Raw genomic sequence first — 27539 nt, 5'->3', positions numbered from 1 at the left:
AAAACCAAACCAACAAACATAAAATGATTACACATTACTTCTTTCACATCAAAAGTTTCCAAACTGCTTTGGTGATAAGATTGTAATGAGTAAGCTTTTAACTTACTGCTCAGCTGAGATCAAAGGACCCTTGTAAAGTTCCTCTCAAAGACACAAGTCTGAGGAAAGAGGCCTACCACATTCTGGTCTTGAAAGTAAAGAAAAACCTTTGGGAGGGCAACACAGTGGTGTTTACCTTTGTATATCAAATCCATGAATTTGAATGAACAAAATGAAGAAGGAATTAGTCAGAAGATCCAAAAAGTAACAGTCAAAGGAATGTTAATCCAAGCAAAAATGATACATACATATGTATCAAATGTCAAGAAAATGTTGTGTGGTTACATGTGGAGAGAATTCATATTTTCAAATCTGTTTTGTGCAATTTGAACATCCAATTTTCAAGCTATAGGTCAGGAACTGATACAGCTCTACAGAAGTTTTATCTGTTTAGCATCATATGTGAAAAGAAGTTGTCAATTGCACCAGTGCACTATCATGTTCTAAGTATATTTGGTTTGTAGACTACCTTTTAGACCTCCATGTAATGTGTTAAGCTGAATTTCACTGCATGTACATCGTTGCTGTGTGCAAGTTTTCTCTTACAGAAAGGGATCTGATATACCAGCACTGTACAGAGCACTAAAATGAGTGAGGTATGTGGGTACATAGACAGAAGTATTGTGGACTTCATCCCCATCATTAAATATTGCTGTTGGTATCCATGTAATCCTGCAGGGTGAGCCGATGCCTGCAGTGTTAATAAGGTGCTTGCATAATAGTTGTTTCTTAGCATTAGGCTTTGAAGTATTGGGTCACCCTAAAACACCTTTGTACAATGTAATGCATGCATTTCTCAGGTGGGTTGTATGGAATAGCTTAAGCATGAAGCTGGATAAAGACATGCATTTCCTATGTCTACATTAAGTTTTATAAGGCAGTATTGTATTACAGGCAAAAAAAAGCTGAGGCAGGAAATCTTCAGGCAAGGCCAAACCAAGTGATGCATTTGTTTTCAGTGGCTATAAACCATCATAAAGTGTTATTTGGTGTCAGCCTGTCTAGTTGCTGTAGGTAAGGCCAGCATTCCCAGTAGACCTCTGTATCAGCACTTTATTGCAGATCATGTATTTTTGCACATCAAAATATTCCAAAAAACCTGAATCAATGGAGTGAACTATAATGAATCATCTCTCATGTGGCCACTGCATTTTGCACCAACTTTCAGTAATCATGAAATTGCAGGTATTGTGTGTAAGCCAACTCATCACTCCGGTGACTGACAGGCAGATGTGTCTTGCCTTCTAAAGCACCCCATTGGCAGGGAGCACTTCTGAAACTAATCAGCCCAGATTCTTGAAATATCTGCAGATGTAGGAGTAAAACTCCAAGCAAATGCCAAACATGTACAATTGTTTAAGTAGATATGAAGTACTGTATCTGATTTTGTTTGCTTCTTCACTTATTGAGAAAAGTTTGCATATGCAAAAGCCTTGTGTGTTTTTTGCAGTTTTAGGATATTAATCTAAGAAAAGGCATTTTATTCTCTTTTCTCTTTTATTGTGTAGTAACCTTGTTTTTCAGCTCTGTAATTTATTGCTTAGCCTTTTATTTTTGAATAAATTTAACTTATTTTTTTAAGGTTATACATGTGACAATGAAATGTGTACTGGGCACCTGTACCTCAGAGAGCAGGGAGGCCCCTGGGGCAGTCTTGAAATTCTTGACACCCAATTTGCTGTTCCTGAAAAACTGCAATGTCTTGTTTCCTGGAGCTGCAAAAGTGATGGGACTAAGTGTATTTTGGCCAGCACTGGTGACAACCATCTGCAAGACAAAGCCTCTGTAAAGATGCATAAGGCTCCAGCCAAAATCCTGGCTGCACTTAATAGCAACTTTGCTATAAATTTTACAGATAAATAATCATACTATTCATAAAGTCACACTACATAAGAAAAGGCATAGCACTGCCACTTTGGGTGTTGGTTTATCTGCCTTTTGGACTTGTATTAGACAACAGAAACTATATAAACACAACTGTTTCCTTCCAAGCTTTAGTGAGGTGTATGGACATTCTTGTATTTAAAAAGATCTTTAGAGCTGATGTGCAAGGGAAAGATAAGAATAAAAAGACAAAGAGAAGAATAAAAAGATATGCAATATCCTTTTACACATTAGCTAGGGAGCACTTCACTGGGTAGGGGGAGACCATTTAGGGCTGCTAGTATGTTTTCAACTGCTTCCTCTGTTATCATGTAGGTGGCCTTGTCTGTTTTAATGCCGAGGTGAGGTGTTATAATGACGTTCTTTAATTTTAACAATGCATGATCTCTGGAAGAAAAGAAAAAAGAGTTAACTATTGTTGTTCATCTAAATTAAGAGGAGTCTACTTTAGCTTTTGCACTGTATTTACAGTTAATTGATACAACTTTACAAGTCCCACTTAGACCCAGAGAACCTGAGCACCTACATTGAAGTAATTTTGGACTGTAATAGGACATGCGAAGACTTCATAAGCAGCTCTTCTCTCCAGAAACACACTTCTGCCATGAGGCAGCAATTTGAACTATATTAGAAGAGAAGATTAAGCCCTCCTGATGCATTCACCTTACACAATAGTCTCAGCTGTAGTTATTTGCACACAGACAAAAGGAGACCAAACTCCCCACAACCCAAAATGCAGCCAGCACAGTTAACTCCCAAAGGCACCATCCTGGTTGTCTTTTTAGAGAAGCTAAGCAGTCTCTGGCCCCAAGAGGTTTGCAGTACTTCAGCCTTGTATTGTGAAAGAAGCCTGTGCAGGACACCTCCTCCTGCCTATGCAGCAGGTTTTAGGCCTCGAGCAGCTTCCACCCATTAAAACTGACAAGCTACACTTTCTAATAAAGCAATTTGCAAGTGAAGCACTGCTGCAGCTTCAGGGGGTGATTACTGGGTGTAAATGCTTTCCCTGCCTCCTGCTGTTTCCTGGCTCCCGGGCTTCCCTTTGGTCTGTTATCAGCCCCTATGTCTGGGCTGCATCCCATTCCCATTCATGGCACTCTTCTCCAAACTCATGCCAGGACTGGGGGGGCAGCTTCCTGCCTGCTGCAGGGATGCCTCTGCTCTCAGCAGGGCTCCCCCATGCTTCCAGAGAAATAAGGAGAGATGGCAACCTGGGCAGTGGTTCTGGGGAGGTGACATCCAAAGCCGCGGCCCTGATAACACCGGTCTGCAGAGCGGCCACCAGCGCCTCTTGGTCAACTACTGCACCTGGTGTGGAATGACAGTGTCCCTGAGTGCACCTGGCAGGCAAAGAGCAGAGAGCAAAAGAAGGGAAGGGGAGAGGGAGGAATTTCCGCCATGCCTGATCCTCCTCGCCATGCGCCTCAGCTGTGCTGGATGCAGCACGGGCTGTGGGACACAGCAGGAGCACGCTGTGAGGCTGGCCAATGGATCTGGATCTGGATGGTACCTCGGCTGATGTTAATCAGGGTAGCTGTGGGTTTCATCAGCTCCAGCTCTCTTTTCCCGATCAGCTTGTGTGTCTGAGGTGTCAGGCTCACCACCAGCATCACAAAATCTGCCTGCTGGAGCAAGCTGTCTATCTTTTTGCAGTAAGTGGCACCGACAGCTTGCTCCTCTTGCACTTTCCTAGCGGGAAAAAAAGCATTTCAGTCACGGAAACATTTTCTTCAATGTTATCACCAGAATACAAACAAACTAAAGGATCTGATTATCACATCCATATAGAAATCAGGTGGCAAACAAAGGTGAATTTACCCTCAGCTCAGTATTTAGATACTTCTGGAGAGCTTCAAGCCCTACAGCACAGGATAGATTGCATGCCTCCCTCTCAGCCACTCCAGTGCAGTATTCCAAGGGCTTCTTATGAAGTCTGCAAGTTAACTAAGGCTGAGCACTGAAGCAGATGGCAGCACACAGTCCATTCTCCAGGATCCCCTGTGCACCTCAAAGGATACAATCACTGCTCAAACCAGCGGAGTGGTATGTACCAGAACCCATCCATGCATGCTCTGGGCATGGCAGTGGTCCTCATCCTGTTGGCACTCCCACTAAGCCTGTCATTTTTTTATGAGTGAAATCAGCAAGGCAGCGCTCCTGGCTGCCCCAGGACATTCATAAAGTAAAGTGTTCAGCAGAAAAAGTTACCAGAGTAGAGAGATTTTTAGTTTTCACTTTTCACAGTGAAGAAGAATACTTGCTATTTCTCATGTTTTTTGTAAATTTAGCTGTTTGAACTTCGAGAAATAAAGAAGCAATGATAAGAAATCATGTCTTATCATGCTTCTAGAGAAGAAGATTATTGTACACATGCAAGAGAAGAGCTTTAAGTTGTCTCCTCCCTAATCTAGAAATAAAGAGATCACACTAAGAAAAGAACTTCAATTTAACTTTGACCCATGTGTCTCCTAACAAATGCACTTCACTTTTTTTTTTTTTTCAGGTCAATGACCAGAGAGTAAGTGGGAAAAGAACAGAATGGAACTGCAGCCAGTTTTGCAACTTGCAGAGTGCACCCTGATTCAGCACACAAGCCAGAAGTGTAAATGTACTTTAAATATACTTTAGGCTTTTAATTCCTGTTGCACTGTGCATTGATAATTCATCACAGCACTCTAACATAAATATTATTTTAAAAAATGAAAAATATTCAACATAGGGAGTTGAGGATGACACACATAAAAAAAAGGGATTTGTGCCTTTTACTTGGTTTTTTTTTTTTTGTGGTTTGTGAAGAAACTCAGAAATATCTTAAGGAGTACTTTCTTTTAAATGTAAGTTTGCTCAGCTGTTTTTTTTTCTGAAGAAACAGGAATGCCAAGCATAGCTAAAAATTCCTGGCCTCATTCACCCTTGTGATTTGCCTACAGCTAACTAAAGCAGTGACCCTTCTCCAGCAGTCTGCCTGTGGGGAAAATCCCTGAAAGCCACATGTAGCACTGCAGCTTCTCCCTCCAGTCACAGAGGAGTAAAGTTCTCTCAGGGTAGGCCATAGTTTATAGCAGTAAATATTTGTTCTGTTCATTATTTGCACCTTGCCTGATTGCAAAGCCCTCGAGTTGTTCATGAGGGTCTTGCTCGCATTAAATTGAAGAGTTACCTGTGCTGAATGTCTAACAAGGTTCAGATTCCCAGACACACAAGCTAGGAGGGACTAGAAATTAAGGGTGAAATCCAGTTTGAGAAGAAACAAAATTCTGACTGGTTTGAGAAGAAATGAGGTTTTCTTAAGAACAGCTCTCAGTCATATTTTGCCAAGTATATGCTTCCTAGTTTCCAGCCACTGTTTCCAAAATATCCCTCCTAAACTTCAAAATATGGGGAAAAAATAAACAACAAATAGAGTTATGTTGTCACTACAGTACAATGTAATAAGAATAAAAAAGCATAAGCTTGATTTCCATTTTTCTGCAAAAAAACCCTGAAATATAAAATATATTTTCTAATATAAAACCTAAATTAAGTTTCCAAATGTTTAATCACTGAGTAACTCTTTACAGGACTGATTTCAGGCAACCATTCTTTTTTTTTTCTTTTCTGTTCTTTTAATCTTGGCCCTATTCCCTCATTTCTTGTTATTTTTTCTGACATAACTCCTTGAAAAGAAAATACTGACTATGTGGAAGAGTTTCTGCTGCAATTAGGGTAAAGACATGTCTTTACCTCCGTGTCCTGTTGTGATACAAAATGTTCATTTCAAATGCTTTGGCTCTCACAGCAATCTTATACCCAATGCGGCCCATGCCAATGATCCCCAGAGTAGCTCCAGAAACTTTAACTCCCAGAATATCAGCTTCACAGTAGTCCATACTAGGAGAAATTGAAATGTTATGGACTGCAAGAAAAACACATAAATATGAGAAATGAATGGGGTCCAACAAGGCAAAGAGTCTGGACTTGTGCTACTATAGCATACTTCTAATGGTTACAAACACATGATTTTTACTGTAATGTCTTAGGTAATGCCCTAACCTATCATCACTCCCTGCTACATGTATGTATGACGTTCCTATTTATTCTCCCCATACTACAAAAAGCCTTTTGATATAATCCCTCCAAAAATTTTATTACTGCTTTAGACTCATGAAAATATTGCCCTGTTCCTCATCAACAATCAAAATAATTCTTGCCAATAACAATGCAGAGTTTGAAGATGTCACGTGGAGAACACCACCAGATATTGGGTTTCCTCTTCACATCTGCCACTCTCCTTGGAAAGAAAATGTGACTTTTTAAAAATCACAACCTAGTAATTTCTGTAATTACCTGCTAAACCTGCACAATTCTGGATAGTTCTACAACACATAAAATACAGTTATATACACAGTGTCAGCACTTCTTGCAAGGTGACAGCCTTTTGATACTTCAGTCATCTGATATTGCCAGCTTTTCTAAAACACAAGCAGAATATTGTGAAAGGATACAAAAAATGGCTCAGGAAAAATCTCGGTCTATCAGAAAACTCAAAGCTATCAGAAATGCCACCAGGGATAGTTTAAGTAGAAGGGAACAAGAAATTAATCTTCCTTTTAAACTGTCTCTCTTTTGTGAGGCAGAAACCAGCTTAGAGGGATGCAAATGCCCTTTGAGTTTCTAGAATTCCTGTGGTACAGATGGCAAGGCAAAGTCAGGTAAATATAAAAGGATAAATCTGAAGGATTTTTTCCTGAACAAGGAGGCTTTCTAACCAAGCCAAGGGTAGGTCTATCTGGCAGAACAGCAAGAAAAAATTGTTGATGAAACTAGAAAGGATGCTATTAACAAAAACTGGAGTAGGCTGCCTCTATTATTACTCTCTAATGCCCATTAAATGCCACAATTCTACACCAATACATTTCAGTCTCCAAGAATATGCCCATGCCTCTATCAGCCTTGTGGGTCCCTTCCAACTCAGGATTTTCCATGATTCTGTATAGCCTTGTTATGCCCCATTGTTGCCTCCCAGACTAAGTTCTTCTGCCAGCTTGTGACTTCAGTGATCATCTGATCTTTGGCATCCCCCACTTTTGGTCACAGCACTGTAATGCCATCACATTCTATTTATACCTGCTTGAAATAAATGCTATGTATGCCTAATGTAGTAATTTAAGTATACCTATTATACATAAAATGTATTAAAATACCGATTATTCTGTTTGCCAAGCCAACATGCTCACATTTTCACATTTTATGTAACCGTGTGCACTACAGGTAACCCTTAATAAAAATCAAATTTCTGCAGGCAAATCTTGTATGATTTTTAGAAACCACAAAACAATTGAGATGTTACCTTCCACGAGTCTTCTAGCAGATGCTAGCAGCAAAGCCATCCCAGTATCTGCTGTGGTGCTGGAAACAGCATGTGGAGCATTAGCCATCTTCACACCAAAGCTAGCTATAAGCTTCAGATCCAAGTGATCCATCCCCACCCCTGAATTCGCAATCACTTTTAAGTTTGGCAGGCTCTGGAGTAGCTCTTTGTCGATGACTGGTTTGTGCCACCACAAATAGATTGCTTGGACCTTTTTGCCTACATCCTTTCTGTTTTCAAGAAATTCCTTCATGGTGATGAGGTGGAAATGTTTCTTCAGGAATGGCACATGGTTATGCAGTATCCCACGTATGCCACCAATTTCATTTACCAAAAGCCAAGGTAGTTCTCCTCCTTCCATGATCTGCACAAAGAAGAAAGACACAAAGTGTCAGAAGAAACACATATTATTATTTCCAGACATTTTAAAGAATAATCACTGCCATGTCCTGTTTCATGACATTTATGTCAAGAGATCTTGTAAACCGCAAAGGAAGAAAACCAAGACAAGCAAGCAGGTCTTTTAAATATGCTGTCATTTATACATACAGGTGCCCCCCGACACACACAGAGGTATTCACATAATCAGTCTGAACAAGGTCTGCCCTCGTGATCTAAGGTTTCATATTATGCTGTGGTGCCGGATTTCTTCTGTCCAACCAGCTCCCGACACGTCAGTGAGAGTGAGCCAGCCCCAGACAGCTGCCAGGGACAGAAGGACACAGCAGCAAAGCCATACACAAGCTACAAACGGGGCAGGCCCCAGGGGAGATACAATCTTTAGCCAATTGGGAGAAACTGGGGGTGGAACACAAGGCAGGGAATACAATGTTTAAACCAATACGGGATTACAGGGGACGAGAACAATTTAAACCAGTGCGGTTTTGAAGGATACAAAATTGACAGGGAATTTTCTAGAGAAAGGGGCAGGCTTGGGGAGGGATTGACATTCAGTGGGAAGAGGAACAGGGAACAAAAGGGCAGGTCTTTGGGGAGATGGACAACTAGAACAAAACCAACACAGGGCAAAACAATCTAGGGCAAAAAAACAACATGGGGGGAAGGAACAAGCCATTGACAATAAAATATGCTATAACAATACAAAATGGGGGGGGGGGTGTTTATAAAACTGACTACTAGGACGGAATTACAATCAAAAACACGCACTGCAACAATATTACTGCTATCATGCTCAAAATACACCACTTCTGATTAATTACTTAGTTTCAGATCATCAGTAGTCTGTAGTAAATAGTGCAATAAATCTCCTTTGCTACCCTGAAATCAAAAAGTACCCTGTCTCAGTTTGGAAAAATGTTCTATCAAATCTATGTCATGAAAATAAATTACACAGTTTCATAATGAACTTTGAGTTATCAGGTTAATTTTTTAATGCTTTGTTGCAGAGATTTTTGCAGTCACCCGTCCTGAAGAGACCCCAGTGACGGCAGAGCCTTTTCCTGAGCCTACTGTAAATTAATAAAATAACATAATAACATATGCTTAGACAAGTGTTTTCCAAGAAGGACATATCACTCTAAACTGTTTGTTTTGTTGGTTTTTTTTTTCCCCAGAATCCCTGACCATCTGGTTTTGGTCCCAAGAGGGTCTGTGAATTGAGTTACTTTGGGTTTTTTGACAGACTATTTATAGCTACCTTTGATTTTCTACAGCAACATTGGGAAGAGCTGAAGATCATGGAATAGCAATCCTGTAGCAATTCTGTTGCCTTGCTAGTATTATTTCACTGTTTCCTGCGGCATGTCTAACTCTTGACCTGTTTACACTTCCTGTACTAGAACTTCATTTTACCATCCCTTCAGGGTGCCTGACCATGTTGCAAAATAAAGTCTTCTTGAATTTATTAAGGTGACAACCATTTTATTAAATTTTCTGAATTTGTTGATTGTTAACAGAAAAGACAATGTAAGAAGTTTGGTCCTGGGCTGCAAGTCAGCACTGATCACTAATTTTGCTTTAGGTTATACCCTCACCCATATGATTTCAATGGTAATTCTACCTTTCTTTCATGGCCAGTCAAGATAAAAGCATAATTTTTGTCTTCATGGAGGAACTAAATCTCTTGGAATTTACTTTCGTTTTCAAAGGATACCCTCATGAAAAATGACACTTTTTCAACAACTGGCTTTGCTTTAACATGTAGATGAAGCAGGGCTCTTCTTAAATTAGAAAACCTTAGGCCTACAATCACTTTAAAGAACATTTCTTCAGTGTTTTCATGTAAAAATAGAATATTGGAATACTGGCTGAAAAGCCAAATTTCTGCAGGGAATCAATGCTTATTCATCTTCAACAGACTGGAGAGTGCTACACAAATTGCCAGGTGCACTTGCTTATCATTATGTAGCTGCAAGAACTGGGAACAGAACACTGCTATTCACTGAAATAGACTGAGGATACCAAAATGCATAACTGCTCAGTTAAAATCTTCAAACAAATATCTTTTATTAGTTTCACTTTATTTTTTTGAATTGTGTGAAAAATGCATATTTTATGACTGGCTTTTCGCAAATAATAAAATTAATATTATATGTGTTAGGTTAAAAAGTTATACTGTATTAATCCTTTTCAGTAGCGTGCTAAATATAGTTTTATGCTATAACATAATATTAAAATAAAAACTATGTGATGTAAGGTGCTTTTTCTAACTAGCTCAAGAAATTCTTTGCACAGAGATAACAGCAACAAGACACCTAAATCCCCAAGAGAAGAATTATTGCCCCCTTATTGGAAAAGACAAACCTTCCACCACGATCTTGTCTTTAAGGTGCCAACAGGATTAAGGGGGGCAAAGTTGACAATGACCAGAGAAATCCCTAGTTGGAAAGGAATGTATGCATCATGTATGAGATATATGAATATGCAATAGGCTATTGCTCTTAAGAGTTAATCTTTTGTTAGCGAGCCATGCTTTCAAGAGGAAAACATCCTCTTGAAATGCAAGTAAAGTAAACATTGGTAATTCTTTGCTTTTATTGTCCTTTATTGTCCTAACTCTGATTGTCCAAATTCTTATTGCTCTACTTTGTATTACTATTTTTATAACCATTTTATTACTATTAAACGTTTGGCAACTAGCAAGTGATTGGTGTTTTTCACAAATTGTAAGTAACAGAACAGATCAAGTCTGACAGTTTTGCAGCATCATGATGAGCAGTGCAGGAACAGGCTGCTTTTTTATTCAGCTTAAAAGTGGTAAGAAATAGTGTCTTCCTGTAGGCAGGAGATTTAGTGGCATCATCTAGCACTCATCATTTGGGAAACACTTCACTTGGAATGGGTTGGCCATTGAGAACAGCCAGCATGTTTGCTATGGCTTCTTCTGCCATCATACGGATGGCCTGGACTGTTGCGGTTCCAATGTGCGGGGTTATGATCACGTTATTTAGGTTTAATAAAGGATGATCTCTGGAAGAAACAGAAAGAACAGAATGTGTTACACAAGGAACTTACTCTGCTGCTGTCCCATGCTAGTTGTGAAGAACTGAACCTCAGCAACAGCACGTTCAGACCAAAGCACAGAACGAGCATGAAGCCATGGGATGCTTGCTTACACATTTCTTCTTCTTCTCCATTCACTTTACTCATCGCCTGGCCGATGAGTCAGACTGGCAAAGACCCAACACAGGTGGGAAAGGGGAATAACTTGTTGTTTATTTATGATTGTGCAAGATAGCCTGAGATTTTGGCCTTACATAATGAGTCTCCCCGTGAAGAGCAAAATTATGAACACACTTTGAACACAGTTTAAAACATTTCAGATTAACAGACTGGGAAAGAAGTTTCTTTACCTTGGCAGGGGCTCAGGGTATGTCACGTCCAGAGCTGCAGCCCTAATAACCTTATTCTGGAGAGCTTCTACCAATGCATCTTGATCAATAACTGCACCTGCATTAAAGTTAAATCTGATGAGTTAATGAACACATTTACCTATAAGAGGGTGGAACATCCTCAGGGTCAAGTGAGAAAAACTAAACGATCTTTATCTTGTTAGATAATAGAATGCCTTTTTAGTAATTATTAACCAAAGATTTTATTTATTAACCTTTAATTATAGGATGATTATAGTCTACTGCATAGGGTTTTTCCTGGGATGAGAGCAGTTTTAGTCTTTTTCTCATTTTGACACTTCCTGTATTATAACAGACAAATTATTTAATCTCTGCAGACTTTCCACTCTTTTATCTCTCTGCTTTGTTTACTGATAATCTCTCTCATATGCTCGTTCAGTGCCAACAGATCTGTCATCCCATGTGAGGCTTCCTTTCTACACTGCTTTTCCAAATGTTACTTAATGTTTTCCCTTGTACTCCATTCTCCCTTGCTGATGATAAACCTTTCAGTTATTTCCACTAAAACCCACTGTCTCTAGAATAAGGCTAAACAGAACTAACCATCTGCCGAGTATTCCTAATTTCCATAGGATCTTTGAAGAAATAGCGTATGATCCATGTAAGTCACACATTTGTGTGACTTACTACTACTTCATGACTCAAACAACAGAGAGATATCACAGACTGAGGCCGGAGAGGGGAATATCAACACAATCAGACAAAACATGACCTTAAGTGTGAAGCCACAAACAGTGATTTCAGATCCTCCTACCTCGGCTGATGTTTATAAGAGTAGCTGTAGGTTTCATCAGCCCCAACTCCTTTTTCCCAATCAGTTTGTGAGTCTCAGGTGTCAGGTTCACAACCAACATAACAAAGTCAGATTGCTGCAGCAAGTCTTCCATCTTTGCACAGTAGTGGGCACCAACAGCCTCTTCCTCCTCCTTTCTTCTGAAGGAAAAATGCACAAATCCCCAAACTGACACAACTGTTTCTGAGTTTAACAATCAGTCAGCCCTAGGAGAGTTCCAGAAAGCACAGAAACTGAGAGGTTGGGACCAATGTAAAGGATAAGCCATTGATAGGCACAGTTGGTAGAATGGATGTAGAAAGGATGTGGGCTAGAGGGAGCAAGAGGCTATAGGAGTGGTGAGACACTGGAGGAGTGATGCATGTGTGAAAGCACAGCACATAGCAGGCAATATGAGGTTAGAAGGCTGGGGATGCAGTCAGACCCTGCTTTTCTCTCCTGTGTCTATGCCAATTCCTGTGGAGCTTTTCCTTGTCTGACATGGCAGTTAGGACTTGTGATTGAAATGGAATGAAGCGTGAAAGAAAGGGAACTACAGATCCATGAGAAATTAAGGCCTTTGTCATTGGTGCCTGTGTGATGTGTGATCTGGCTAGGCTGAGGAGACTGGTTGGAGAAGCAGGGATGCTGCCAGAAGCCTGAAGACAGGACAGGACAGGGGACACCACAAGGGCACAAGACCTGGTTTGCTTGGACAACATCTCCCCAATGCTTACCAGTCCTTGTTTCAAACTGGTAGTCACTAAGCAGGACAGGGCAAGTGCAGGGGGAACTGCTTCCTGAAGGGAGCAGGAGGGAGCCAAAGTGAGAAAGTGGTGGCAGAGTGGTGCTTGTTACACTGCTTACAAGTGCACAGGAAGGCTGGGGACAGAGCAGAGCTGTGGTTTCCGTCACTGCCCTCTAGACAAATGCAGAAACCAGAAATGCAGAAACTTTTACCTTCGGTTTCTGTTATGGTACAGGATCCTCATGTTGAAGGCCCTGGCTCTCTGAGCCACTTTGTATCCAATGCTGCCCATCCCAATGATCCCAAGTGTCGCTCTGGTTACTTCCACTCCCAGCCAGTCAACAGCAAAATGCTTTGTGTCTGGAGACACAGCAATGTGGCAGCCTGCGTGTAAATACATGTTGAATGGGTACAAATCAGCCATAAATGGAGGCCTGGGGGAAAGAAAAGGTTTATCACCATCACAGCAGTGGGGCTCTGGAGCACCCCTTACAAAACACCTTTGTTGATTTTGACCAGTTTATATAAGGGCCTGGATGGTGCCAATTCCTGCACCTAGGCCTAAAGCCAGTAACACAGTGGGATCCTGGCTGGGTACTGTGCTGGAAGGAGTCTCTCCTTGGGCAATTAACTTTTCCACAGCTGGTGTGTTTTCTTGGAAGTTCAAAAATAGCTTCTTTGAAACCACTCTGCAAGCACTGACTTCACTTTTTTTTTATCTGGGGTAAATCTCATAATTTCTCTCCTGGATCACAACCCAAACCAGTCTCACTGCTTGAACAGGGGTGAAGGTTTCAAATTCCAGCTCAGCCAGGGATCTCTGTCAGCTTTTATACAAAGAACTTGAAGTCCAAAAAGATGCAATAGTGAGAAAACATCACTGGGAAAGAGATGTTATTTCATGCTCAGGGATGTGAGCAGCAGTGACAAGACCATGAGTCCCTGAACACAGAGGTGGCTTCTTGTGAAAGTCTCTACTGACACCTTCCTTCCCCAGAAAGGCATTGCATAGCAAGCGGGCGGGGAAAGAACCTGCTTTTAGGGACACAAACTAATGCTGGTGGTACAACTTGTAACAGCTTGGTCAAAAAGATTATCATCTATTTCAAAAACAATGCTGATGCTCTTCAGGAAATACAACCTACTGATTTTGACAAACTCATCACAGAGGTAGGAAAAAGAAGAATTTATAGTAATTATTACTCTGGAGTTGGAGATGTGGCCACTAATGCTTTGTATCTTCCTGTAGCTTCTAATGCTTCTTTCGAGGGGAAATGGAAAGTGGTGACATTCAGTTTGGATGCACTCTGTACTCAGTTTTCACAGCTGTAAACAACCCAACCACTGAACAGCCAGAGAAGAATTAAGCCCCTGATGTTATTCCAAACAGGATATCACAAGACTTTCAAGCACATAATTTAGACAAAAGCCTTACTCTTGTCATTGTTGCCCTAAAAAGAAGTGAGACATAAGTAGATGTTTCTGAAAGTTAAGGCCTCTGAAAATTTTTCCTCGTAAAAGCATCCCAAATATTGATTCAGAAAGATCATCTCTACCACAGCAAAAGCGAGGTATGCTAAAGAAGTAGCTAGGACCAAGAAAATGGAAAACATTACCTTCCACTAGTCTTCTAGCAGAGGCCAGCATCAAGGCCATTCCTATGTCTGCTGTTGGGTCTGCCACAGCATGTGGGGTGTTGGTCACTTTTACACCAAAGCTTGAGATCATTTTCAAGTCTAAGTGATCCACTCCAACCCCAGAGTTTGCAATTATCTTTAAATTAGGCAGACTTTCTAGAAGCTCGCGGTCAATAGTTGGCCTGCACTCAAACACAAAAACAGATTGGATTTTTTTCCTCATTTCTTCTTTGTTTCCAAGAAATTCCTTCATGGTGATAAGGTGAAAGTGTTTCTTCAAAAGTTCTGCGAGGTCTTCTAGCACGCCATGAGTTCCTCCTATATCCAGGATCAAAACAGCAGGCAACTCTCCTTCTGACATGACCTGCAACAGAGGAATAGAAGAAATACTCCTTTGTTTAGGAGAACACCCTGAAAGAGCAGTGATGTTCTTTTAAAAGTTATCATTTAAATTAACATGTGTAGATCAGGAAACGGATCTAGCGTGGTATGTCAGACAACTTCCAAGTACTTTTACCAAGTGCTGATTTAGACCGTAACACCGAGGAACATCCACACACTTACATCCAAATCCAGTCCTACAAGCTGTTCTTCTCAAAGAGTTTCATTTTACTCCTGAATCAATATTGATTTAATACAAAACTAGTAGCTTTTCTGGTAGCTTATTCACCAATGACTTTCTATAAGCAGTGCTATGAAACAGAGGCTGCTAGAAATTTACTCAGTTTCTTGCCTGTTGGCTATGGTTGGTGAAGCTACAGGCAATGAGGCCCAGGTGGGTCTGACAAACATCTGTTAAGGATGGTTTATGTCTAATAAATTTGCACAATGAAGGGCCACCCTTGGACAGCTGTTGGACTGCTTGCCTTCAGTGTCTTAAATATCCAGATCTGTACCTGAATTTACCTCATGCAAAATTTAGCACACCTATGTGCTGAACCATTGAGGAAGAGCACTAGAGGAAATACCACTGATAACACAGTCCTTCATTCTAGAACTTTCCTCTGCCCTGAGAGTTTTGAGCCCAGTCCTCTCTACAGTACTCTGGCAAATGCACTCTGCAATAAGATAGGGGCTTCACACACAACCAAACATCTAATTAGAATTCCTATTGGCAAAAGTGGTAGTTGAAGATTTCCTGCATATCTTAACAACAGCTGTGCCTAATTTCCTACAATTCTTTTTGCTGCGCTCTACTAACATTTGATCTCCATCTCATTCTATCTCCTAGACTTGTGTCCAGGAAACCTGATGTTTTGCTACCCGAATCAGAACAAATTTCCACAGCACTATGCTGATTTATTCTGGGCACACGATGCTGGTCAGCTGTGTCCTGCTGCTTCACTCCTCTCACAAAAGCCTTCTGTGAGTAATCAGAACTCAAGCCTGGGACAAAAAGGTGTCAATGTAGGTTGGAAGTTTTTGTCAACCATATTTACCCTTGTCCTGAGCAAACTCAGACTTATCCCAACCACATCTATTAAATGGTTACAATCTCGGCACCAGTACTGCTGTTTTAGCCTGGCCTTGATGTGCATTTCTGCTGCAGTTTCAGTCTGCTGCTGTACATGGGCTTGAAGGGGCCTCCATGCTAGGACAGGTCTGCAGTTCACCACAATGTCTCTGATAATACTATCTGGTCCTCAGCTGCAGCAAACAAAGCAATGAGGTGAACAGTGTAACTAAATTGCAAAGGAAGACCATGTTTTTATATACATCTCATCTTTTTTTTTGCCAGCTGAAGTTGTTAACCACATGTAGTCGTCAAAACTGTGCAAATTTCCCCAGGTGTAGTCTGCATTTCTTAAGAGTATCACACAACATTACTAGGATAAACTAGATTTGTGCTGCAGAGTAAATGATACATAGAATAAAAGAGGAGTTGATGTCATATTGTGATGGCATTGTCCAGCTTCATGAATGATCAGAATCTGGTAATCCTGGAGGGCAGCTAAAGCTTTTGCTGTTAAAACTGGGCACCAGACATGATCAAGTGACTGGCAGATGCCAGTGAGGCAGCACTGTATTACTCCATTTGCTTTCATCACCACCTCCTACCCTATTACAATACACCACACATGATGGGCAGAACCAGACTTGCTTTCACCTTGGAAGCACTTTCTACACTTCAGAAGCAGAAGGGTGACCCATGAGGAAGCCTCTAGCTATAAACAAAACAGCTGGTGCACTAGAAGCACGCTAGTGGCATGTTGATGGATCTTTCAGTGAGTGTGGGCATGCTGAGCCTGCCACCATTCCAGCTGTGTTTGATGGACCTGTGACCCATTCACTGCCTGCAGCACTGGTCCAGCACCTGGTGTTCTGTTTGCCCCAGGTACAATCTTAAAAAATCACACTGATAGCAGGAATCTAAAAACACTTAAAGGAACCTCACAGAAGGAAGGGGGCTCTCCAGATACCAACCTTGGTCCTAGTGCTTATTGTTCGTCTTCTAAGTCGGAGAGTCCTGTACCTCTGTTTGTAAATCACACTTCTGTGACAGTGATGTCCATGAGAAGCAATAACTGGATGAATAAACTTGTAAGCCAACTGTGACTGGCCAAACATCGAGGGAATCAGTTTTGACAGACTCGATGCTTTGCTCCTGAACATAATTATTCAGTTATCAGATGTCTTGTCCAGTGTGCTAAATGTAACACCTGTCAAGGATACGACAATTTTGGTTTTGGACTATTACCATCTGCAGTATCACTAAGTTCCTTTTTTTCTTTTTCTTTTTTAAAGTTGTCTCTTCTCCTTTTGTATTTACATAAGACTATCTGCTTCCATGTAGGTAAACAGTCAAAAGCACAGTAAATCATTGATATAAGGTAAGTGCACTAAGTTCTGGTCCTAGCATTGCAGAGAAAACTTTGAAAAAACGAGATTAAATTGAGACAACGGGGCAAATATGTTTAAGTATTAACTTCAGTGCTAATTGAAATTGACTTACTTCAACTGTAGAGCTTGACTCACTCCTCTTGCGGAGCTTCACTCACTCGCAGATTTGTTATCTGGGACTGCTGTATCACCTTAGACTTAAACAAATCATAGCAAAATAAGCGACGTAATTTTTCCTAGCCCAGTTTTCAGTTAAAGTTAACAGCCTGCGTTATCCAGCATCAATTCCTCCCACTAACTTCTCCAAAGAAGACTAATTATACCTGAGCACAACCAAAGCACTAACCAGGGCCGGTTTTTCTCTGACGACCGCCTTTCACAACTCGATCCCGCGGCAGCTGGAAGAGCCGGGAGCTCACGGCTCCCGCTCGGAGCCGGGCACATCCGCTCCTGCCCAGCCCCGCTCGCTTAACCCTGCCCTGCCCGGGCACCGCCGGCTCCGCGGCTGGCGGCTTCCAGGGAAGCTCCGGCACGGGGATCACGCCCCGCTGCCTCTGCCCTTGTCCGCAGCCAGGCCGGGCTGCCTCTCCTTTCCCTCTCCCTCTCCTTCTTCCCTCCCCGGACATCCTAAAAAGGCGATAAAGCAAGACGAGGACCCGGATAGTTTTTGGAGAGGTCAGCAATTATGGGACAAAGTTATTTGCCACCAATTTACATTGTTCCCCACAGCCAGGCTGCAGCTTGTGGGGAATTGTTATACTGGAAACTATGCTTTTGTCCCTGCCTGCCACAAGCTAACCTTTCAAATGAGTGTCTGCTGTGGAATGAAGGAAACAGATTGGTCTGGGATGGCCTATGCCAATGGCCAGCTCGATTCTGGAACCCAGGGCTGGAATGTGCTGGTTTTGCTGCTGACTACTTGCACTGGAACGTTTTCCCAGAGTGCTCCCGTGGTGGCACTTTGGTCACCGGAGCCGTGGGAGAGCTCATGGAACCCCAGCGCGAGTCTGGGAGCGGCTGGGCAGTGCAGCGGCCGGGGCCGGGGGCATGACAATTGTCATTGCTGTGGGGGAATACGCTGAGAAAACCTCCCACAGCCAGGAGATGCAATAGCACAGAACCACAGAATTGCTGGGCTGGAAGGGACCTTAAAGAAGCATCTGGACCCAGCCCTCTGCCATGGGCACCTTTCGCTACACCAGGTTGCTCAGAGCCCGTCCAACCTGGCCTTGAACTCCCCCAGGAATGGGGCATCCACAGCTTCTCCGACCATATCTCACGATCAAATCCCACGGAGGTTTCAGGGAATGCAATGACATCAGAGCGGTCAGCAGCAGAGAGTAGGAGATCTCGGCTCTGATCACCTCTGTTTCATCCTCCCCGTGCTAGCCGGCATCACCGATCCCCACGGCACGGCTCCACATCCCACCTGCGAGGGGGGACGCGGGCGTCCCCGACCAGCCCGAGCGCGCCCGTCCGGCAGCGGGCACTCCTCCCGCCGGGAAGGCGGCTGTGCGGGCCGTGCCGGAAGCGCTCGTTGCGGTGCCCGCCCTTCCGCTTCCCGCCGTGCCGGCGCTGCCGCCGCTCCGTGTCTCCGAGGGAAGGACGCCCGCGGGGTGCGCTGGGGACGGGCCGCGCCGGGATGGGCGGGCCGGGGGTGGCTCGGTGCTGGCGCTCGGGGCCCGGGGAGGGGTCGGGCTGTTAGCTCCATGGGCATCCCTGTCGTTCTGCAGGCTCCCCGGCCGGCCGCCAGGATGTCGTACATGCTGCCGCACTTGCACAATGGGTGGCAGGTGGACCAGGCCATCCTGTCGGAGGAGGACCGGGTCGTGGTCATCCGCTTCGGGCACGACTGGGACCCCACGTGCATGAAGATGGATGAGGTCCTGTACAGCATCGCCGAGAAGGTAAACGGGAGCTTTCTGCTCCTTCTGAGCTCGGTGTTCCCCAGGCTTGCTTGGAGCCTGTTGCAGCTTATAACTGGGGTTCTGCACAGGTATCGCAGCTTTAGGAGGCAGCGGGAAAGCTGTGCGGTTTCACTTTCATGAGTGTCTCCTAAAGACTGCTCTGATGTGTTCTGGGGGGTGCAAAGAGTATCGCAGATGTTCGGAAACCAAGGGTGCTGCCTGTTAATAACCCATGACTGAGTGAGCATCGGCATTCAGGCGGAAATTGCTCGGTGTAGGGCTGCTGCGGCTCCAGGTAACGCAGGACACCCACTTTACAGTGGAAATGTGTGGTACCTTCGGGTTTCCATCTGAATAACTTGAAAAGTTACTTTCATTTTGGCTCTTAAAAATGGTGAGGCGCTAAAATGTGCGGGATGGTGTTGATTAATCTGTCACTCATATAATTCTGATTAATGTATCAGTGATATTAATCTGTCAGGGGTGTTATCTGTGGACACTAGTAGCCTTCTGCTGAGTTGCATGGACTGAATTAAGTTTTAAGAGGCAAACTCCACAGCTGTTTTCAGATGGAAACTGAATGATTGCAAACACTTACTTAAGAAAGATACATAGATAGGAAAAATTACACTGTTAGAATACACAATCAGCTACAATTTGCCTTTCATATATTTGCTAAAGGCTTTGCGACACGATAGATGTAGAATATTGACAGCTCTTTAACTCAACCACGTGAAGAAAGAAGCAGAAATATCTGAATCAGAAACGGTAACTTGGGTAGGAAAAGGTGCCTAGGTAGGAAAACCTGGGTAGGAAAAGCTATCATAGAAATCGTAGAATGGTTTGGGTTGGAAGGGACCATAAAGATCATCTCATTCCAGCTCTCCTGACCAGGTTGCTCAGGGCCCCATCCAACCTGGCCTTGAACACTGCCAGGGATGGGGCATCCAGAACTTCACTGCCTTTATAGAAAGTTCTGTGGATGCTGCATAGATTGACATGGAGTTGTTTTTGTGGTTTACTTTGCCTTCTGAAATTTTAAAAAATAACTTTTGTCTTGAAAATCCCCGCTACTGAAGATCTATACCCACAGCCAGGGGTTAAGATGTATTAGAATGCAGTAAACAGTTGTGATATGTTTTAATCCTCTTGTTTTGTATTCAGCCTGGTGGGAGTGTTATGCTCAGATACTGTTAGAATGGACTTGTGGCAGGATGCTTGGCAATTTGGCAGACCTGCTGGCAGCTAGGGGTGACTGGGGGAAGAAAGAACAAAGTAACTTCTTATTTAAAAATCTCCCTCTGCAGAAATGGCAAATTAAAGGGGGAGATCCTACCTCATCCTCTTGCTTACAAGCCATGTTTGGATCTCTGCTGTTTTAAAGAGTGAGTAAAAGTTCCAATTGTACAGGTGTTTATTCTGGAGAATAATACAGAATGTTAACGTGCTATAATTGCAGGCCACGTTTGAAGACAACGTGGCCGTATTTTATATTTGTTACCCTGGTGCAATATTCTTTTAGACTGCAGCATGGTTTTGGGTAGCAGTAATATTTGTCTGTTTTTTATGATAGGATAACAGGGTTTTCTTTTCAGTTTTTGTGGAAAAAGAAACTAGAATGCTATATGAAAGTAGAAAGTATCTTATTTTCACTGAAATGTACTCCACTTGCATCTGACTGGATTTTTTTCCCTAGTGTTATATGAAAAAAAGCAAGGTTTCACTGAATGTCAAAACAAATCATAATTGTAAGTTGATAGATTTTTTTTTTGCTTTGTCAGGGTTTCAATCAAACATTGATTGAAGCAAGAATTGAGTCACAAATTTTGTCTTAAAGACCTTTTCTAAAAATACACTTTTTTCTTTTCTTTAAAGGGAACTCGTAAAAACCTGTCCCCTAAAATACAGGGATTGGTTTGCTAAATTAATACACCTTGTTTAAGAAATTATTTATCTATGACTGAATAGTGTAAATCAGGTAACTGTTGAATTGGATCAGTTTGGGTTTAGGAAGGATTCTTCAAATGTTGTATATTTATTTAACCATAATCAGAAGTGTGAATAGCTGTGGTTTTTCCTTAGACATTAGTTATGCCTTTGCGTTTCTGCTAAAGTTACATGAAAAGTGAGAGAGGAGAAGAAGGTGGAGCATAGAAAGAGGTAGCTATGAAAAATGCATATAGGTATTTTAGCTACTGGTGTTTGTAATTAAAAGGTGAGCAAAGTTAGTGCATTTACTGATGTCTGTCTTTTTCAAAATTATTAGCTGTAAGCGCTGCTCTTGGCAGTACAATATCTTTCTCTTTCCCCCTAGAAATTTATCACCTAAATTTACAGCATAATTAGCAAGAAAAAAGTTCAAATAAATATCACCAGTACAGACTTTCAAGTTTGTACTTGCTGTGTTCAGTTCAGTAATGCAAGTCTGCCAGCCACCTCAAATTCAAGTAATTTGGTTGCAAATGCTAGTCTCAGTTCCTGCGTGTTTCTTGACCGTAGTGTTCTGTTCTTCTAAACAGAAAAAAACACTGTCTAGAAACTGGTTAGAAAGATGAGAAGGTGGAATCTTGGATCTTGTTTCACATTTCCTTAGATATTTGGGCTGTAAGATTTGCTTTTCAAAGGCAGTTGAAATCTTAGCAATAAAAAAACAAGAGCGTTACTTACCTCTGACAGAAATTCCAAGAAACTTCAGGATATTTGTCAGTTATCCTAGGCATTAATCATAGTGTTAATCTCATGTTGTAGGAATGAATTTATTTATTTTTAGAAGGATATTGTTAATGAAGGAAGTCAGGGAGGAGAGCTTCAGAGGACAAATGAATCCCATGGCATATGATTTTTCTTACATCTGTGTTTCCCATTTACTAGCAAAGTGTGCGATCTTCATGAAGACAGGATACAGAATCTTTGTCTGATGGTACAAGTCCTATAGATTCCTCTGCTTTATAGTCTTGAGCCATTCCGTGTAAAGATTTCATCAGTCCTCAGGCAGAGACAATTCTGTGAAGTATGAAAACAGCCCAGAACAGTGGCCAGGCAGTAATGTACTTCTGGGTTTTCTACGTGCATCTTCAGCCATGTGGATTGATTAGACTGATCTATGAAGCTACCATCATTGGGGAGAACGGGCAAAACCAGCAAAACTGAAGCCCAACCTGTGAAAAAAAGTCACACAATTTTGAATCCATGCTGCTGTTTAACTTAGGTTTCCTACTCTACCCTGTCCCCATGGAACAGCAGCTCCAACAGCCTGGTAAGGCAGAGAAAGTTTTGAATTGAAAGACAGATAAGGGAAGTCAGGAGTGTCAGAAATAGTTAATATCTGTCTCTGGAAATGCTTTTATCTTCAGTTCCAGCACAAGTGAGGTGCTGTCCAGAAGGAGGTGTCTCACTAGAATTTTGATTTTTTTCTTCAGAAAGCAGTTGACTTACTGCAACAAATTTACTGTATTTAGTGTATGTTATGAGGTTAAGCACTTTCAGAGTAAACTTGTGTTATGTGTTCAACTTCTAAAATACTACAAGTTTTTTTCATATTGTTTCTACAGTAAAATTTTGGTCTATATTAACAAATTCAGTGTAGTCTCCCTTGTAACTACTGCAACTGCTTGTATTTAGTTGGATTTGCATGTTTAGAGTTGTATTTTATTCTTGTACTGAGGTGTCCATATTCTATTCTCAGTTACAACTCACAGATCAGATAGAAAACTTGTTAGCAACCACTGCCTTGACAGGGTAGCAAAGCTGGTTTTTTACAGGGATGTAGGTTTTCAGCTGACAGCTCTGTCTGAGCAATGGATTCACATCCCAGCAGGAAGAGGTCAACCTTTGGTTTGTCTCCAGAAACTGGGCACATCCACAGCAGTCTGAGTGCATAAATACTTCCACTGCTTTTGCTTAAATCAAAGCTTTTTTGTGAATTAGAGCTGGCTGTGTGCGAAGCTGGCTCAGATGCTGCTCTGTACTGCTGTCTTGGCTCCAGTATTGTGTCTGAGACAGGAACTGCTTCTTCAGGCTCTAAAACTGGTCAATAATGTGAAAAAAGAGACATCTGAGTCTCTACAAGGCTTTTCTCATGTTGAAATGAAATGTCTCTTGGTGACAAGCTTGCCCACCCTGGCACATTAAATTGCCCGGCCCCTAAACATTATGTAGGCCACTGCAGTTCTCTTGCATCAGCCTCTCCATGTGTTTATCTCATCCCTCCTTAGGCCTGAATTCCTATTTCCTGCTGCTATCCCTGGCAGTTGGTGTCCAAACTCAATGGAGCACACCCTCATTCAATGTGCTCGTAAGCTAACTTGTTTTGGAGTGGTGATCTTGCCAAATTTGAAATGAGGAAAGTGAGGGGGAAAAAATAGAACAGCTTTTAAAGTTTTGAATTAAAATTTGAGTCCAGCTTTAAGGTCTTTTTCAGACTAAATATGAGCTTTTCAGCAGGTGACTGTTGTCAGTTCCACTTCTGTGAAAGTAGGTCAGAGAGAAGGAAGATTTAATTAATGTCTTGGAGGTTTGGATCCTGGTGATCACTTGCACATGTGCTCTGCTAAGGTGATTTGAGTGATCCAGTCCTTTTTAGTAAGATTTATATAACAAATTAAGAGTTATAGTCTGTTTCTCTTGTATGAAATCCTAGGCTGTTGATGATCACTGATAGTGACAAGCATTTCTGGTTCTGCAACAACTTAACTAAATTAAATGCATATAATGTTAAACTGACTTTAAAAGTTTTTTTTTGTTCCAGTACTATCTGGAGTACAGAGTTCTTGGAAGTAAAATTTTGGTTCAGGAGTGCTTATGGAGCAGTATTCTGCATACATGTAAATCTCCTTGGACTAATCTTTCACCAAACAAAACAGGTCCTAAGAGTGTTTTATTAATGCTAGGTTTACCTTAAAATAATTTTGCAAGCTCCAGATTAAGTAATTGTTGAGAGATGGTGTGCTCTATCAAAAGTGCTGAGTGTGTTATAGAAATTTCCCCACATGGTGAAGGTGTGCTGCTAATGCTAAAAATACCAGCAGGGTGGAAGAAGTAATGATAGGATAAAATGAAAACGGCTCCTCTGGTGTTTTGTTTTCTCAAAAAAGGACCTAAACCCCCACAACTGCCTTTTGCCTGCCACCAGGGCTCACCAGGGACTAGCTTCAGTCACTTCTCAGCTAAATTGTGCTGCCTCTGAACATCCCATTAAGGTTCTTAGAAGTCTTTAATGTAAAATTGAAATGGGTGTGAAGGATCCCTTCAGAGGGTTTGATATTATGGCTGTTTTAGTTTACAAGGCTTTACCTCCTGGCTGATTTAGAACATAGCTTAAATGGGATGTTTTCATTGGAATGTTGACTGAACCTAGGACTATAACTGGCTCCATAAAAGCACAGTAAAAACTTTAAATGCTGCTTCGCTCTAGAAGAGATTTTATTTTCTTTGCTAGTAATGCTTACTTACATTCTTGAAGTGTGATTATTTTTTATAGTTTTGAAACTGTATTGAAGCAGAAGTCCATAAACATTTATTTACTCTGCGCTTCTGAGTTTTTTTTGTAAATAAACATCTTCATCTTTCTCAGTAAAGTGCCTGCTAGGATGCCTATGTACAAGCTACACAATATGTCATATTTTTCTCATAAAAACTAATCCTGCTCCGTGAACTAAAATAAAATATTGTTCCATCAAGCAGATATTATACTCATCATAGCATTTCCAGACTTTTGATAGCAGAATTAACAAGTGGGAGGTACTGTCACGAACAGCGCGTTTGTCATGGATTTTAGAACATGTGTGTTTACCTCAGGCTGGTAATGCTGGGCAGTCAAATGGGAGGGACCAAAATTGTGTTAGCAGGTAACTGAGGATGGGGAGGCACAATTGTGCACTCCTGGTGTAGTGCAAAAGATTTGATAATATACCTTAAAGTTAAATGTTTGTGCAGTTTGGGTGACTTCTGACTTAGAATGTAATGTGTGTGGGTGTGTTAATTTCTAGTGTGCACTTATGAGCTGAGTTGAGAAACCAAATTTCCCCGAATTCCACTTAATAACAAGTATGCTACATCTAGGAAACAAAAATGTGACGTGGTTTTCTTGCAGGAATGAAGGCATTGACTGTGACACTAGAGGGGAGGGATTCTTTTGCATCTGAGTAACTCTGCAAAATGAAAGCCAGTTTTACCAGAATTGTCCAGACATTAGCTTCTCACCAAGGTCTTATTTCTCTAGCAATTACACTTTCAAGTTCTAGCTTTGCACCTCTCAAAAGCTTTGCACCTTTTAGTTTTTAAATTAAATTATAAGTTTCCAATTTTAGACAAATTGGGTGTTTTAGAGGGGGAAAAATGCTTGGAGGCAGGCACCAGGGCATTGTAGATCATTAGTTTTCTGAAGTCTATAAGCAGCTGATGACAGAGGCAAAATGTGTCAGCCTGGCTTGCACAAAGCAACTATTCTGCTTGTTTAGAGCTGTGCATGTCACTGTGAGTTCTCAGTTCTATATAAAGGGCATTTGTTTCTCTGGATGTTTATTTAGCATAGTATCTTTCCAGTTGACACTGGATGTGAAATGAGCTTCTTAGCTATATTAAAAAGTATCTTCCATATTAATTGGTTGTTGTGATTATCAATAAAAGCAAGGCTGTTTATTCTGATTTTATGACTTAATAATTTGGAAAATAGATGTTGCAATAATGAAAGCTTATGTATTTTAATTGGTAATATATATTGCTTTTGTATTTCCTGTTTTCTTCTGTTTAGGTTAAAAACTTTGCTGTTATTTATCTTGTGGATATCACTGAAGTACCAGACTTCAACAAGATGTATGAGTTGTATGATCCCTGTACTGTCATGTTTTTCTTCAGGTATGTGATGGTTCTGGAATATAACTCATTTAAACTTTCTGTTTGTCAAATACAGTGTCTCAGCAGATAATTTCTGAATGCATAATAGCACACTGATGTCTATATTTACATTGCTCTACAGAAGAGTAAACTGATTTTATATGAAAATGGCTTGTTTTCCAATTAGCCTGGTAACAGTGTTTGATAATAGAATACAAATTAGTGATAGTGAAAACTGGGTTTATTATCAATTTTTCTTAGTTTTAAATCTCAAACTTCCTGTTGAGAATACTGTAGTAACATATCAGTCAAACTTGTCAAACTTGTTTTCAAGATAAATCAAAAGTAATAAGGTTTTTTTGGAGTTAAGTTTTCTACATTGATGAGATAAAAAGTTCTACTGACAAGCGTGGAAGTCTTTCTGGAGATAGACAGTTGTGGAAAAGAAATACAAACAGTAAGGAATATGCTGAAGGATAATTGCACTTGAGTAACCATTTTGGGGGCATGTTTGGAGTCCTTATTCTTGCTTTAAAAATTGGCAGTAAAATGTCAGTTTAAGTGAGAGGAGTAATGCTTGTTTTGCAAGCCTCTTTATGTTATAAGGGCTTCCTTTGATCCTACAAAGCATTTGGGATGGGGTATAAGATTTCTTTCTGAATTATAATACCATATTAACCTGGTTTTTTGTTCTCCCTCTTTAAAGGAACAAACACATCATGATTGATTTAGGTACAGGTAATAACAACAAGATCAACTGGGCAATGGAAGATAAGCAGGAGATGATTGACATTATAGAAACTGTTTATAGAGGAGCCCGCAAAGGTCGAGGTTTGGTGGTATCACCGAAAGATTATTCCACGAAATACAGATATTGATGTTTCTTTGGGCTGCCTTTTTTCATAATCCTATGTCCAGTTAAATTTATTTCTGTGTATGTGTGTACATATATGTATATTAAAGGAAAAAACAACCTACAAGTCCTAGAATATTGAGCATAATTTGAATTATTTAAAAGATTTGAATTCTGTTTGAGAAGCAGAAAACTTAAAGCTGGAACTGTCTTGAATATTACTGCAGTAATACAGTAGCTGAATTGTGGGGTTTTCTTTTTTAAAGACTCTCCTTTGTTGTCCTTTTGGTATTACATATTTTTGTACACAAAAAGCCTGTTTGCAGAAAAGCATTTTAAATTGTTTCATTTGCTTTTATTACACAAATATCTGGGAAAACTTACAGTTTTTTTAAAGAATAAAATGAGTTCCACTTATTTCACCTTAATTTTTTTCAGCTAAGGAAATTTGACCATGAGTACAAATGGGTGCATTGGGTGCAAGTCCGTAATGTTGAAGATGACTTCTGTTGGGATTTCCTTGCATATCATATTAGTCCCCTATATCCACTAAAAATGTGAATAAAACAAAGTGCATTTATTAGTATTTAGCAAAACTCAGAGAAAACATCTCCTGTGACTTTGCTCACCACCACACCCTCGTCAGCCTAATGGACTTGTGGTGCCAGACTCCTTTTCCATGGTGGCTGGGCACTCACTTTGAAGCGCTTGGTGAATTGTGTGGTGCCAAAGCATAATTGCA

At 41.1% G+C, this 27539-nt stretch overlaps 2 protein-coding genes across 16 annotated transcripts; one reads left to right on the top strand and one right to left on the bottom strand.

Moving 5' to 3' along the window:
* Nucleotides 1-1125: 1125 nt before the first annotated feature.
* Nucleotides 1126-18723, bottom strand: LOC120503567 (probable 2-ketogluconate reductase). Of its 14 annotated transcripts, none has more exons than XM_039712176.1 (11): nt 18633-18723; nt 17316-17400; nt 16787-17022; nt 14342-14726; nt 12938-13109; nt 11960-12138; nt 11146-11242; nt 7883-10762; nt 7665-7697; nt 7313-7371; nt 3550-3672 (listed from the first exon to the last, which is right to left on the bottom strand). In XM_039712176.1, the coding sequence occupies exons 3-8, from the start codon at nt 16973-16975 to the stop codon at nt 10606-10608; spliced, it is 1179 nt and encodes a 392-aa protein (XP_039568110.1). In that variant the 5' UTR covers nt 16976-17022; nt 17316-17400; nt 18633-18723; the 3' UTR covers nt 3550-3672; nt 7313-7371; nt 7665-7697; nt 7883-10605. The 14 variants fall into 14 exon arrangements, with proteins under 14 accessions (XP_039568114.1, XP_039568110.1, XP_039568106.1 ...); XM_039712172.1 differs by having other exon boundaries at nt 18568-18705; XM_039712178.1 differs by having other exon boundaries at nt 11960-12135; nt 18568-18705.
* On the top strand, nt 18702-27214 carry TXNL4A (thioredoxin like 4A). Of its 2 annotated transcripts, none has more exons than XM_039712190.1 (4): nt 18702-18819; nt 18937-19110; nt 25862-25965; nt 26651-27214. In XM_039712190.1, the coding sequence occupies exons 2-4, from the start codon at nt 18958-18960 to the stop codon at nt 26820-26822; spliced, it is 429 nt and encodes a 142-aa protein (XP_039568124.1). In that variant the 5' UTR covers nt 18702-18819; nt 18937-18957; the 3' UTR covers nt 26823-27214. The 2 variants fall into 2 exon arrangements, with proteins under 2 accessions (XP_039568124.1, XP_039568125.1); XM_039712191.1 differs by lacking the exon at nt 18702-18819 and adding an exon at nt 20418-20495 and having other exon boundaries at nt 18972-19110.
* The last annotated feature ends 325 nt before the right edge of the window (nt 27215-27539 follow it).

This window comes from Passer montanus, unplaced genomic scaffold (assembly GCF_014805655.1).
Source record: "Passer montanus isolate IOZ18808 unplaced genomic scaffold, ASM1480565v1 scaffold26, whole genome shotgun sequence".
Lineage (NCBI taxonomy): Eukaryota > Metazoa > Chordata > Aves > Passeriformes > Passeridae > Passer > Passer montanus.
Note: the sequence above shows the minus strand (reverse complement) of the source record. Positions and strands in the feature narration are given on the sequence as shown.